The sequence below is a fragment of the Clarias gariepinus genome, chromosome 9, assembly GCF_024256425.1.
Source record: "Clarias gariepinus isolate MV-2021 ecotype Netherlands chromosome 9, CGAR_prim_01v2, whole genome shotgun sequence".
In the NCBI taxonomy this organism is placed as follows: Eukaryota; Metazoa; Chordata; class Actinopteri; order Siluriformes; family Clariidae; genus Clarias; species Clarias gariepinus.
The window spans coordinates 14,226,313-14,241,386 of NC_071108.1; the positions used below are offsets into that span (position 1 = coordinate 14,226,313).

General features: G+C 35.8%; 2 protein-coding genes across 2 annotated transcripts; both read right to left on the reverse strand.

The window, feature by feature from the left end:
- calr (calreticulin) lies at positions 1–6,470 on the reverse strand. Its single transcript, XM_053504693.1, has 9 exons — positions 6,206–6,470; positions 5,712–5,813; positions 4,070–4,273; positions 3,883–3,977; positions 3,555–3,764; positions 2,792–2,905; positions 2,375–2,518; positions 2,137–2,229; positions 1–797 (listed from the first exon to the last, which is right to left on the reverse strand). The coding sequence occupies exons 1-9, from the start codon at positions 6,297–6,299 to the stop codon at positions 579–581; spliced, it is 1,275 nt and encodes a 424-aa protein (XP_053360668.1). The 5' UTR covers positions 6,300–6,470; the 3' UTR covers positions 1–578.
- A 3,888-nt stretch (positions 6,471–10,358) lies between these two features.
- On the reverse strand, positions 10,359–14,330 carry tor3a (torsin family 3, member A). The gene is made up of 6 exons (XM_053504980.1): positions 14,044–14,330; positions 13,746–13,868; positions 12,346–12,611; positions 11,638–11,813; positions 11,023–11,147; positions 10,359–10,842 (listed from the first exon to the last, which is right to left on the reverse strand). Exons 1-6 carry the CDS (start codon positions 14,207–14,209, stop codon positions 10,595–10,597), a joined length of 1,104 nt encoding a protein of 367 aa, XP_053360955.1. The 5' UTR covers positions 14,210–14,330; the 3' UTR covers positions 10,359–10,594.
- Between the last annotated feature and the right edge of the window lie 744 nt (positions 14,331–15,074).

Consider the following 15,074-nt stretch of genomic DNA (forward strand, 5'->3'; position numbering starts at 1 on the left):
TGGGGCCATGTCAAATATCAACAATACAATTTTATCTTTTCCTTGAGGTTAGATCTGGAATCAAACAAAAACAAACTAAAAACATACATGGATTTTCTCCTTCTTACACACAACATACATAGTTCAAGCATATTACACAGGATGGAATAGATGGAAAATGAACTGCAACCTGTAGAAATACCAGCCTCTTAAATGTTGACATAATACTGTACATTAGCAGAAATGAATGAGAATGAAATAGTGAGTTCAGTTGAACAGCTGTGGTTCATAGAGAATTTGTCTACCATCACTTTTTTCCCACCTTTCTTAACTATGTTGCATAATTCCACAAAACCATCATGTTCACTGCATTCATCACAAAAGGTAGGCAATCCACTTATAGCAGTTTCTCTGATAACCACTTTGCTACGTGGAAGAAGCTTAATGAAGAATGGTTTAATTATTAATATGTATTCAGCACCAAAACTGAACATGTGACCTGTCTTAGCTGAGAAACAAAGGAATGTCCACTGCAGTCCAGGCCCCTGCTTTATTCCCCCACTGACAATAGGAGACATGACAGGAGTTTCGTTTCAAGTCTACAACTCATCCTTAAGTTGAGAGTCTGTTCCTTCCTCCTCCTCATCTTCTTCATCCTCCCCCTCCTCCTCCTCCTCTTCCTCCTCCTCATCTTCTTCTTCATCTTTTTCTTCTTCATCTGCTTCATCCTTGGCTTCTTCACTTATTTTTTTGTCGTCTTCCTCACGTTTCTTTCTCTCTTCTTCCTCTTGTCTATCCTTCATCTTTTTTTCAGCATCCTGTCACAAAAAAGATAAGCATTAACTCAAACAATAATAATAATAATAAAAAAAAAAAACACTAAGACACCTTAATATTCAGTTAACTATGTTAAGCAATGATGCCGAAATATATAACACATTTAAAAATAATGAGAATATTAGAGGAATAAATATTAGTTATTCAGAGGATGTCCATGTTTGGCCTTCAGTGCAATGTCTGTTGCTTTAGCTTGCACTTAAAACAGTACATTGGCCACAGCAAATTTCTCATGGCCACAGCAAATTTAAAATTTATCACTCCTATAAAAATTGTAACATTAATGAATTAATTAAACATTAACAACATTAAATACACTACATAGATGTAATTTACTATAATCATGTACGTAAAGAATGTGATCATCAATTCTTTAAATACAACTAAAAGATCATTGGCTGACTTTTACTGTGTTAACATATTGCCAGCTAAATCTGAAATCTAAATAACAGCTACAGTAGGTGAACACAACAAAAAAAAACTATAATCAACTAATAGAACACACATAAAATTGCTTCAATAAATATAGTAAAAGTAAAATAAGTGTTGCTAGCAAAAAGACTTTTTGCAAACACTTATCAAGTATCAGAAGTACAGACATTAGGCAGATTACCTACTGGGATATCTGATGCTTTGTCACACAGATAAAAGACAACCATAGCAATTGATAGCTTCTGTTCTGCTGATTATTTTCATGGTTAAATCTCAAATAGCATAAAAATGGAAAGTTAGTGCACTATGAAGGGTGTTGAATCCCTTATGACACCACCAGTAAGTTCAATTAAATTAAATTTGTATAGCGCTTTTAAGAATTGTTATTGTCGCAAAGCAGCTTTACACAATCAAAATAATTATTTAAGTTTGTATGGAATGTGAATGTGTATGAATCAAAATGGTCAGATAGTCCCTGGTGTGCAAGCCGAGGGCGACAGTGGCAAGGAAAAACTCCCTGAGATGGTAATAGGAAGAAACCTTGAGGGAAACCAGACTCAACAGGGAATCCATCCTCATTTGGGTGAAACAGTTAGTCCCCTTGTTCAGGGGTTAGACAGGGATTTGGGATGCAGCCTTATGTCAGAAGCTAGTGTTTTTCTTCTTTAAGATGAAATAATGTTATCAAATGTGTTTTTCTTATTGAAACCATGATTGGTTTTAAATGTGGGTTTTGGCACTAGTATTCAGCAAATAAGGTCCCTTTTGCCGTGCATAAGTGGACAGGACCATGATGAACAGCCGCTCTGATGGTATATGCATAAATTCTATAGTAGCTTTTTAAATTTTGTTTCAAGTTTAAATTGTTGGACCCTTTAATGAATTTACCTTTGTTGCACCCCAAGTTTCATTGCCAACCTCCTCAGCCAGTTTTGGGTCATTTGTAATGAAAAAGTTGTCGAAAATTGTTCCAGACTTTACCTGTTCCAAAAGTGTAAAGAATTGTAGGTTAGTAAATGTAAAAAAAAAAAAAAAGCTCCTCTTATACAAAAGTAGACTAACAAACCCTTATCCATCTTAATTAAGCTTTAAATAAACTGTCATAAAAAAATAACACAACTCATACCTGCCACAAGTCCAATCCAATCACTCCAATGCTGCTGTATTTGTAGATCTCAGAATCAGCAGTGTATTCAGGGTTGTCAATTTCAGGGTGCACCCATTTACCTTTGTAGGCAGGATTGTCGATTTGCTTTGGCTTCCACTCACCCTAAGAAAAGTGGAAACCTGTTTTATGAAACATGTGCAAATAATCGCTATTCTATGCTAAGTTTTTAAGTACATATGCTAACTATGTAACGTTACAATTAGTGAGACAAAGCTAAAGGCAGCAATTACAAATAATGGAAAATTTATGCACCAAGAACTTTTATACTAGGGCATCCACCAGAGTTGGACAGAGGATGCTACATGTCCCCTCTTATGTTTTATATTTAAATATCTGTGCAATGTATTTTAAATAATAATGGGAAGATTTATGTACCTTGTACTCAGGGTTGGTAACCATGGGAGGCTCCCATTCTCCATCCATCTCTTCATCCCAGTCATCAGGCTTTTTAGCATCAGGATCAGGGATGGTCTCAGGTTTGTCCCAGTTCTGCCAAACAAAAATACCCGCAAGGATCAGTAACCGGTATATGTGTAATGCCTTATGTCATATAAAATCCCAGATGATGTTTCCAAACCTTTGACTGGTAATGTATATATTAAACCAAGATGAACCAATCAGCACTGCTTCACAACTTGTAAAAAAGTGGTAGTATTTCAACCTCACTAATGTTAATCTACTAAACATCACAAATACAGGAAATCCTAATCTTGATGGAATTCGGGGAAAATTCTGATTCAGACTATTTTGTACATATTAATACTGCTTAACATTTAAACCCTTTGCAAATATTCATTAAACCATCAGCTAATACTGATAAAATGTCCAGTCGCTTAGTCATTACTGATTCACTAATGGTTATGTCGGAAATGTGACAAAGGTGTGTAGTTAAAGTTGCTGTTAAAATGGAAAATGTGGCTTTTGAAGCATGTTAACAAATTTGCTTCTATAGTACATTAAAGGGATCAGCCTTCGATCCGCTTCCATCAGCCTTCGATAGGGTAAATAATACACAATAATAATAGGTATCATATTTTGACTGTTTCTTTAAGGGGAATTTAAATAAATGAATAGAAACATTAAGGGTTTTTATGTGTCTAAATTCTAACTTTACACTTTATTTTTAACCAGCTCATACCTCTGGCTTTTTATCGTCAGGGTCATCGATCTTCTCTCGCTCATCCCAGTCCTCAGGCTTCTTTGCATCTGGATCCTTGATCTTCTTTGGTGGCAAAAAGTCCCAGTCATCCTCAAGAGATCCAGACTCCACCTTCTTATTGTCGATCTTCACCTCATACGTGTTGTCTGGATTAACGATGAGCGTGTACAGGTGGGAGAATTCATCATCCTAGGTATCAAGATCATATCATTAGAACGGACATTTTTATTAGAGATAATAAATGATAAAAAAAATTAATAAATCTAAGAATAAGCATTTTGGGAATTACATGTAGAACTGACTGTACCTTGCACCTGATGTCTTTGTTGATTAAGTGATTCTTGCCCTTATAATTGAAGATGACATGAACCTTTTTAGTGCCAGGGCCACAGATATCAGGACCTTAAACAGAACATATCTTCAATAAATATCCTCAATAATTTGATATTATAAGGAATCAAATACAAAGTTATGAAAAAAGTTAGCTCTCTCACCAAACATTATATTGTATGTGGAATCTCCATGCATTTCCTCTTGCTTTAGGCTTGATGGGAAAAGTTTAATGTAGCCTCCTCCACAATCTATTCCTTGCTCATGTTTCACTGTGAACTGCAAGACCAGTGGCTGGTCCTTATTGCTGAAGTCCTCAAACCGAGATGAGATGGCATAGAAGTGAGCATCCTGGCTGGTTTGAAGGCCTGTGTGCAACAAGACAATAAAATCTAGCTCAGCACTAGAATAGACTTGCACTACCATCCAAGTCTCAAATTCTATTCTTACATACAGAATACAACCCGATTCCTTGCTTTAGACTTTCCACACTTGGAAAAACACAATGTACATAATATGGGGGAATACAACTTAAGGCTAAATAGTTTATATAGTTGTGAACCATTAACATTTTAGTCCTACAACCTATGTCCTATAATGTCATTCTGCTTTAAAGTTTCGGTTTGTTGTTTTAAATTGTTTAACTAGGCAACATATGTACTTGTAATAAACCAAAAAAAAAAAAGCCTTACAACCTTTGAGCAGAAGGAGAAGAGTGGGGGTTGTGTATACACTGTCCTTTAACTCTTGAAATGCTTAAACAAAAACCTCAAATCAATACTGAATATAAGAGAGCTTACATCTCACAATGGAAAAAAATGCTAGCACATTTCTGGCAACAATCTGATTTTTCACAAGATTTCTCTGATGACAATATCTGCATTTTTCTTTTCTAAGTAATAAATGTTTGTATGAAGTAATTGGGTTAATTTTCTTAAATTATTAATTTATTATCAAATAATAATTTGCCTAACCAATTTGTAATTTTTAACTGCCATGTCAATATTGACTGCATCTTTCAATATTCAAATACAATTAAAATGAAGGAGCAAAGGAAGAAAACGACTTTCTTCTTACCATGATTTTTATAAAATTAGGACTTATGCAACTTCCTGTTTAACATGAAATGTGTTCCCAAACACATTTACCTGTACAGAATTAAAAAAATGTAGAATGTTCAGAAGTATTTTAGAGATTCTTTTTAAGAAAAATACAACTATAATGGTCTGTTTTATGCCAAACAAATACTGTTTTGGTAAATAAGTGCTTTACATTTTGTTAGCAGTTTTAGTTATTTATCTGGAATATGCAAACAGACTGTCATTAAACAATTTACTCCTTGTGTACTTTTGGGTACTTTGCAACAGATCAGACTCATGAGACGAGATGTGAAATAAGATCTGAACATGCAAGTATGTTTTATATCATTTCTGTGGATATTCCTACCAGGTGTTGCGTGTAAAAAAAAAAAAAATTTCAACCATTTTATTTAAGCTTCTAAGCAGGAGATGTAGGTCAATAGATCACCATTCTCATAATCTGATTTATTGGTAGGTCAAAAAAAAAAAGGTAAAATAAGTATTCTGAGGTATTGAGATAAAACAGTTAATTTCTGTCTTAAACTGAACACAACTGTATTTTACTTTGACATGAATATTTACACCCTAATCATGGAATCAATCAGTTTTTAAGAATTTGTGCATTTTTAATTGATTCAAGATGAAGAATTTAGATATTTGATAAAAATCTGCATTTAGGCATGGATGCATGCATGAGGATTTCAGCACTTAAGAGGAAACAACTCACCCTTGTCTTTCTCTGCATCTCCATAAAATTTGCCGGCTGACAGCACAAACTTGCCATAGTCGGATTTGTGGGTGGATTCCAGCCATCGGCTTTTCCAAGCATCTACACAGGCAGAAAGTAAAAGCAAAAGGTTTACTCAGTGAAAAGCATCATCAGCGTGGTTACCTAATGCAAGCAAGTGTGACGCCCTGAGGGATGCGCTTTCCAACACAATATGCAACTTTAATGCAGATCTTACGTTTATTGTTTCAGACTGCATGTTTACACAGGAGTGAGACAACACACCGAACACCCCGGTGGAAGACATTACTGTTATTAACGGCTAAGAGAATTGTCGGTAGCATAGCAACGGGAGTGCAGTGACTTATATTATTACTACAGACACGACGTTTAACTTAAGATACATTCTTTAAAAGACATAAACACGTACATCAGCTTATGTAAGGTATATGGACAGTTTATAGTGGTGTAAATATAAAAAACGAGCACATTACCCCCGTCTTCAAACTGCTCTCTGAAATAAACGGACGGTTCTGCAGTTACTAAGGCGATTGATACGCTTAAGAGAAGCAACCAGAACGTTGTCATTTTGCGTTGTTAAAACCTCTCAACAGACTACTACGCGAAAAGAGAACGAGCCCAGACCCCGTTATAACGCCACCCAAGTAGGTATTAATACCGGCGATATCACAACAGCGTGCTTTTCTAAATCAATCAGCACTTCTTTGCGTTGCCAGGCTCTCCTCTTGGCTCAGAACAGATGGCCTGTCCTCATTGGACCAAAGCACTAAGAGGCGGGCTTTAAGATTTCGACCAATACAATTATTAGGGAAAATGATAAACGGCTAGCGTCGGCCAATTCCGTGTAACTACGCAGTTAACAAGCAGTCCAAAGACCTGAGATGAAGATTTTGAGACGGAGAAAGGAAATCACAAAAGCTTGCGGTTTTCTGTAACTTTGGTAAAGATTCTTTCCTATCGGCATTGTTTGTTTAGTCCTGTAGTTCTTGTATGAGTTGTTTCATGCTGATCTTTTCCTTTGTAACATATTCTTTTAAATATTTACTATCATTATTGTGGTTAATAGACAATCAAAAAACTTACTACTAAATATTTTCAAATAAAAAAATCAAACGCTTGCAGTCCTAACTACTGTAAAGATGACCAGAATAAGAACTTTGTCTTCTTCATAGTATTTCATACACTAATGGTATAAAGCGTTACCCAAAACCCTGTTTTTCATCCTAATGAAAAAAAAATTCAACATTATATAGTCTGTATAGTCTGGTCAGCACTGTGGGGTCAATTCCCAGCTCGGGTCTGTGTCCGTGGACTTTGCCTATTTCATCAGTGCTTGGTGGGTTTCCTCCCGCAGTCCAAAGATATGTGTGTGTGTGTTTGTGGGCACCCTGCAATCGATTGGCATCGCACTTCGTCCAGTGGGGGAGGCTCCAGGTCCCCGTGACCCAGAATAAGCGATACAGAAGCTGGATGAATGAATATATAGTCTGTGTTCTATCACTATTAATATGTTAGAACCAGTCAAAAGTTTGGACACACCTTCTAATTTAATGTTTTTCTTTTTGTGAAGTAATTTATTTTCTACATTCTGAAGGAACACTGGAGATTTCAAAACTATGAAATAACACATATGGCATTACATAATTAAATAACAACAACAAGAAGAGTCAGTTGTTATTTTAAGACACAAAGTTCAACTGTTCTGGAAAAGTTCTAGCAAGAACAGTATTGTCGAGTGCATTTGCAAAACCCATCAAGCACCATGATCAAACTGGCTCTCAAGAAGACCTTCCCAAAAAAGTCCAAGACCAAAGTTTACCTCCGCTGCAAATGAGAAGTTAATTTAATGTTACCAGCCTTAAATGCAGCTCAGATTAGAGCCTTTATGAAGGCTTTACAGAGCATAAGTAGAAGACATACAGTATGTGTGGACAGACATAGCAGACATATCAACAAGATTATTGCATTAGGAAAAAACATGGAATTAGAAGGTGTGTGCAAACCTTTCACTGGTACTGTATGTGAAAATGCAACTGTTTTTCTTAAGTCAGTTAAAATAAAAAGGAATTGGTTCCAGTCAAAGAACATTTTATTGTAACAGCTAAAATTTAAATTTAATTAAATCACAAAAAGCCTAAATCTTTTAGCTGGTTACTTGGTAATGAAAATGTTACAGATGCAAAAGTCTAGGGTTAATCACACATACATACAATGCTATAAAGTGTTCAAAATAGACATGATGAGAGTTTAGAATTCCTTCAATATAAAGCATTAATTGCCTATTGTTATAGCTAAATAACATGAAAATGTAGTTTTTATACAATGTAGCTTCCTGCCAATCAAAATGACTATACATGATGATGTACTTTTTTTATGTATCTAGAACTTTTAAATTAAATAATTTCACTTCAGCATATTTCTGTTAACCCCAGTAAAGATACTGTAAACACTAACGTGCAATTCCATACGGTATAGAAAAGCAATTTTGAGGTTAGAGGACTACGAGGTACACACCAACCCCACACTATGCATTGTTCTTATTGCTGTCACAGTTTCGGATTTTCTCTAGAAAAATAGACTTTTGTTGTAATAGAAACAACAGTTATTAGTTAACAGTTATTTTAGAGAAATTAAGGTCTTTCATACCATTTCAGCTGCTTCCCTTTGCATTCATGACTCCTGATCCTTAAAATCCTATATCCATATAAAGCAACAAAAACCTTAAATGATATGATAAACAGCACATGTACATTTAATAATTATAAAACAAATACAAAAAAAAAAGAAATGGCACACTTGATGTATACATTTATGCTCCTTTTCCATTGGAAAGCTTGACATGAAAAGGATTATGCAATCAGAATTTTTTTTCCCCATTTCCCAGCAAGTGTACAATACATAAGTGCCTTATTGAATTTGTTTGTTATGATACAAAGTGTGCCACATAGGTGACTTGTCACTCATTTAAAAACACATGCTAGGAAAAAAAAAAATCACTTGAATCCCAGAAATCAATATTTGTAAAATTCACATCAGTTGGAATGTTTGTTTAGAGTCATTCAAAAGTAAATTTCATGGAATCAAGCAAACATGAACCCATTTCTCTGCACTGCCGATTACATAACCTCATGATCCCCCACTGTCCCCACATAAGGACATGACCTTTTATCCCAACTACATTGTGTTTAAATCATTGCAAGATCCTCATATGAGAATCAGTGGGTATTACTCTTTTGGCAGACTTCTTATTGTTTAAAGTAATTAAACAAGTTTAGTAGGTATCAGGTGCCAAACAGAAATAAAAAATAGAAATTATATTTAAAAAAATCATTTGGGTTTAGTTCTGAGGACCTATTTTCCTATCACCATTTCTGGTAACAGGGGCTTACAGTCATAAATCTGGCTCAAAAGGCAACAACGAAGAACATTTTCAGTGATTTTTTAACAGAAGTGCAGTTAACATAAGACAAATGTTTTAAAAGCCTTTGCAGTAGTGTTTCATGGAAGCTGGGGTTAAAGAATGGACTTTACCGGAAGTGAAAAAAGGTGTACATGAAATTAAATTTTAAGGAAAAAAAACAGATGAATAAATAACCACCCTACAATCTACAAGTTTATGCCTGATCCATTGTCTAGTGTCCATAATCAGACACAATGGCATTAGTGGTATAAGTCCCAGTAATGCCCAACATTAATGCCTGAATAATGCTGACATTTAAACTTGCATAACTAACATTTTCAGACCCCACTGTCCTCATATGAGGACATCACGTTTTCTCCCAACTACATTGTGTGTATAACCCTGTAAGATCCTCATATGAGAACTGTTGGATATTACTCTTTTGATAAAATTCTTTGTTTGAAGACATTGATTGAGTACATAGTTATCAGGAGTTAATGAACAGACAGTGAGGAGAAATTAAAAGGTACATTAACAGGGTCTCAGAAGGTTAAATCAACTTCTTATTATTCTTTGTTGTTTAACAGCGGTTGGAATCTAGTAAGTTACAGTACATTACCACCAGGTTAAATCAACTGGTATTTAATTTATTATACTTTTTGCATAATTTTTATATTGTTGTTATGGCAATTTGAATATTACACCTACTAATACTACAAGAAAAAAAACCCTGATAGAGTTAGCAGTTTTACCAAATCACTTACCCTAATTATTGCCAATTGACCATGTTCTGATTACATTCATATGAATATGTTGTAAATGTCCCTGGAATCTAGTGTACCAAAATGTTTACTATAGTTTTAGGGTTTACTGTATGCACTTCCAGTATTCTCCAATTGATATTATTAATTCTACAATCTTCAAATAACTTGTCCTACTCCCATGGTTACTACTACTCAAGGGGAATAAGCACCGTGTACAAAAAGTTAAGATTATTAACTATACTGCACTGTCCAGTGGATTGCTCTATTAGACTAATGTATATGAAAAAAAAAAAAAACTGGTGTGGCTGGTGTGTCAAGTAACAGATATCCTTTGTCTAACTCTCTCTGAAATAATCTCTGGTTTTGAAATAACCTCATGTCGCATGTTCATTAAAAAATTCATCTTTAGTAAATGCTTTATCCTCACAGTGCATCTGAAACCTATCCTAGAAACACTGGGCGGGGGGGGCAGATATGGTATGCATGAGACACCAGTAGTACTTATCTATAAGCAATTTAGCATAGCCAATCCACCTGCCTGCATGTCTTCTGAATGTAGGAAGGAAAGGATGTCTTCGGTATAGGACACCTATACAGACTATGAAGTGGCATGTAAAAAACTGGTAACAGTCTCATTTTAGCTTTGCTGTTATGTATGCCATAACATGTTGTGAGCTTAGGGAAATTGTATTATTCTATTAATGTAAAAAGAAGTTGATTCGTTGTGGGATGGATTTGCAACCCTGTGCAGAAAAGAGTTTCTCTTCTTTGGGTACATACAGCATGGCTTTAGCCACCTCATCTAAAGTTGCCTCGTTAGGCTCCACGCCACGGATAACAAAGGCATCCCGAGCACACAGTTTAACATGACGATATTCAAGAGGCAAGAATGGCACAAAGAAGTCAATCAGGTGCCCTGACATGAGCTCACTCTGGGCAAAACCTCCTAGAGAGAGAGAGAGAGAAAAATCAGCAATCAGGTAATTAATAATTTATCTGTTCAGTTGAGGCTGACAGACAACTATTTTTGATATTTTTATATGGACCATTATTAAATATATCGATGCATCAAGTAATCAATAATATAAATCAGATGTATAGTTCTCCATTTGTTGTGAAAACTTGCCTTCAGCTTCCATAGATTCTGCTCGCAGTCGATGTTCCAGATCTTCCATTCCAATATCCTCCCGGTTCTGCCCCGAATGCCAAAAATCCAGCGCTACGTCATTAATAACTGCACCACCAATATTACTACAGAAAGACATTAAAGAGGTTTACATAGTGTTGGAGGGAGTAATGGTATCCTTAAACATTATATAATATTATAATATTATATAATTATCATATTACTATCATATGATATCAAACCCTTCTAAGAGATTAAAACTATTTCGGTGAAATAAATGAAAGTAGTAATTAGACTCCTTAATGATGTCAGTGTCTTTATCATATGCTGTAAACCAATATATACGTTTTTAAATTATTGTTGCATTGTTAATTATTGAGAATTAACAGGACCATACTTGCTTATGAAATCACTCAAAATTAACCTTAGCAGTTAAAAGTATGCTTTCCATTTTATTTACCCAAAAATCCTGTGGGATGCAAACTTTAATTAGTTGTTCATAGTAGTTTGCAACTAGGGGTTTGATTAGCTGCGGTAGCAGCACTTCTGAAGTCTTGCTATAATGTTCCCTACTGGAGACTCTAATATAAACATATTGCATGAGGACAAACCAACCTGAGGAACAGGAATATGGCCCTTCTGTAGCTAACTCCATCCACATTGTCATAGTGGTCCATATAGGGCTTAATGGCATCAATAAGACCAGGGTGCAATTTCTCAGCCTCATCAAAAATGAAGAGGGTCTGGGGGCAACGGAGGACCATGTCTCTAATAGCCTCCCTCAGCTGGCCCTAAAAAAAACATGCACAAAATTGAATATTAGTTTTTATAATGTAATAACTCAGTTGTTAAAATAGATCAAGTTACTGGTTCAAAAAAATAAAAATAAAAATCATGTGAAGCATAATAAAATGGCACAATGTATATAGTCCTCATAAAAAAATAGTGTCCCCTTAAACTGCAGTAACCATTTGTCTTGGTCAGTGTTTCAAGTGATCCAGAGCACATCGTTTTTTCTGTGATTTTCTTCTGTCTTCTGTCAAAATCAGCTGCATGACAATACTAACTCTGACCTGCAGCTACTGATCAAGGGTATATAATGCCACCCTGGTTATTCTTTCTTAAAAGGAGGCACAATCAAAAGAGAAGGCCTACAGTAAAGAACAAGACAGTCTACATACCTTCTGCAAACAAATTACAGCCCTCTATCTCATGTTGAACAGAACTTGCTAATATACAAGCAGTTTACACAATCTGTGTGAAGCTAGATTAATTTACAGTAAATGGTAAAGTTTTCATAAAGGCATTGTGAGAATGGCTCACCTTGTACACATCCACCAGTCTTGCATGAGGGAAGTGGAATGGGGCAATGAACAAACGCACACACTCACTCTTCACTCCATCACGATACAGGTTGTCTGCCACCAACCGGGCCACAAAGTTTTTGCCTGTGCCTGACCAACCATGGAAGGACAGAGTCAGGGGCTTGTTGGACTCGGGGTTATTAATGAAGCCTTGAATGGCCCTCAGGACCACCGACTGAGCCAGGTGCTGCCCATGAAGTTTTAGCTGTAGATCTTGTGCTAGACCTAATTAAAGAAGTAAGGAAAATTGCCGATTGTTTTATTATATCTCCATTCATCAATTCAATCCATCCATCCGTATACATTCTTATATCTGTCCACCTATCTATCTATGTATACGTGTGGATATTTATCTATCCATCTCTAATCAAGTCCAAAATTATTCATATCCCAGGCAAATTCTGCCTTAAAGTTATTCAACCAGCAAGTTTTTTTTTTTTATTAGAAATGACACAGACATCTTCCAGAAGATATTATGACGATGTACAAAAAGCATCATTGTGGAAAAAAATATTACTCATCTTTTATTTACATTTGAACAAAAAGTGGAATGTCCAAAATTATTCATACCCTTTTCAAACTGTCACATTATATGGGAAAATCCAAAGTTCTATACAATTCTAAATAGTCCAAGCTGTTCTAAAGCATTCTAATTACCCTGATTCATTGGAAACAGCAGTTTTAATCAACTCAACAGGTGGAAAACAGAAGCTCTCTGCTGTTGGTTTGTGGACAGTCGTGGCTAAGACAAAGGAGCTTTAAGACCATATCTAAATGTTTTGAAGTTAAATAAAAGTAACTTTAAGTCAGAATTTGCCAGGGCTATGAATAATTTCGGGGTTGCATTAATAGTATTTTCTCCCACAGGTTGGCTTTTGGTTGATGAATGGTGAGTTCTACAACTGATTTTTGTCTTTTAGCATGGGTGACCAGTGGGATGATTTTTAATGTCCATTGACTATATATGTATATATACAGTATATATATTGAGAGGGGGGGGGGGTGAGACATAGACAGACAGACAGATAGATAGATAGATAGATAGATAGATAGATATACACAGTCAGCTAAAGAATTTATACACACTTCAACAGTTGTTATCAATGCCCTTTTTTAAACTTTAAATTGAATTATAGCAGCAATAAATAGTAGTATGTTTCCTCTTAAGATATCAGTAGTCAGAAGAGAGGTGTGTATTATTTTTTATGTTGAAGAATTGTGTATAAATTTTTCGCTGATATATATTTTTTTCCCCACAAAATTGAAGTCTTGGTATGATCTTGACTGAATATATAAGTGACGGTGATGGTTTATAAGCTCTGGTGTTAATTAATGATGTGCTGATGGAGAACATTATACCTGTGATGTTGTTAGTAATTCTGCAGTCTCCTGAATCACAGCATTGTCCAATTCTGCAGTACCAGTTGGTCACCATTCCCTTATAATCCTGAGAAAGCCACGACCACACGCTCCCTGTAGGCACTGGATTAGCACGAAATGACAACATATGAATGATTTGGTTTGATAGGAAATTCTGAAAATGACAGGATAGCGCTAAAGCTACCGACAGCACAGGAAGGAAAGGTGTTTTTTTTTACGCAGTCAGACAGAAAAGCCCCCAGTCTAACACACGGCCTTACAGACCCTCGCTCCCTACCTTGTTGGGTCGCATCGTCCTGGTTCGGCTGACACTCCCCTTCCCAAACATGGCAGTAGAGGTAGTTGAAGTAATAGGTTGACACATTAGAGATGCTGTCAAAATGAAACAGTTCCGCGTTAACAGATACGGCCAGAAACGCGGATAAAATAGCTAAAACAATCATCAGGTCCGATAGGAATGCGGTCTACACAACGAATTACTAATAATCCTCTTTCCTGTGCCCATTCAGACCTCCTGTCACAGCCTACCATGGACGTAAAACCGTACCATCAATATTTACCTAGAACGGGCTGTCACCGAACTGACGTAATTTCCGGTATTTCCAGAGAATTACAACAAGCGCCACGATTCCCATTAGCGGCTTCCTTATAAACGTACAGCACGTCACGACGTTTTATAAACCAAAAAGCGGTAAAACCCCACCTTAAATATAAAACACCTTTTAAATGATCTTTAATACTTGTACATTTTCCCCTCCTTTAGTTGGTTTTATTTTCCCACTTTATCTGAACCAATGTCAATGGAAAAGTGAAACCTTGTGTTTACCAGATGGGTCACCTACAGGGATAGTGGGTCTGTAAATTAGAAAGAATTCAGCTCTATGAGCTCAAACAATAAAAGCTATTATGTTAAGGTGTGCGGAAGAACAGGTGTCAGTGACTACTTGCTTTCCCCAATTCTCTCACCACCTTATTTAAGTCAGACTCCGTATTCTGGTCACTACAGTAGAACAGAAAAGGTATGCATCGTTTTAAACTGTTTCACCACCAAAACTGTTCAATTTAAACAAATTGCTCCAACCTTAGCAGCTCAAAGTTCAATTTTGTGTCCACAAGTTAAAAAGTTGGGAGTAATTTGAAAAAAAAAAAAAAAAAAAAGATTGCCACAAAGCATTTAGGTCACTTCTCATACCTGAAGAGTATTGCAAAAACAAACAAAATGTTTCAAATAGCCATTTACCCAGGACTCCACACCACTGCTTAGTCAGTCCAGAATGATTGAGCAAGACATTTCAGTTCTAAGTTTTA

Excerpts from the sequence above, each read along its gene's own strand:
- calr (XM_053504693.1), bottom strand. The coding sequence starts at position 6,299 with ATGACAACGTTCTGGTTGCTTCTCTTAAGCGTATCAATCGCCTTAGTA. Across the intron at positions 5,814-6,205 it reads AGAGCAGTTTGAAGACGGGG|ATGCTTGGAAAAGCCGATGG; the intron begins GTAATGTGCTCG and ends CTGCCTGTGTAG. Across the intron at positions 3,765-3,882 it reads ACAAAGACATCAGGTGCAAG|GATGATGAATTCTCCCACCT; the intron begins GTACAGTCAGTT and ends CTTGATACCTAG.
- tor3a (XM_053504980.1), bottom strand. The coding sequence starts at position 14,209 with ATGATTGTTTTAGCTATTTTATCCGCGTTTCTGGCCGTATCTGTTAAC. Across the intron at positions 13,869-14,043 it reads GGACGATGCGACCCAACAAG|TGCCTACAGGGAGCGTGTGG; the intron begins GTAGGGAGCGAG and ends GTGCTAATCCAG. Across the intron at positions 12,612-13,745 it reads AATTACTAACAACATCACAG|GTCTAGCACAAGATCTACAG; the intron begins GTATAATGTTCT and ends TTCTTTAATTAG.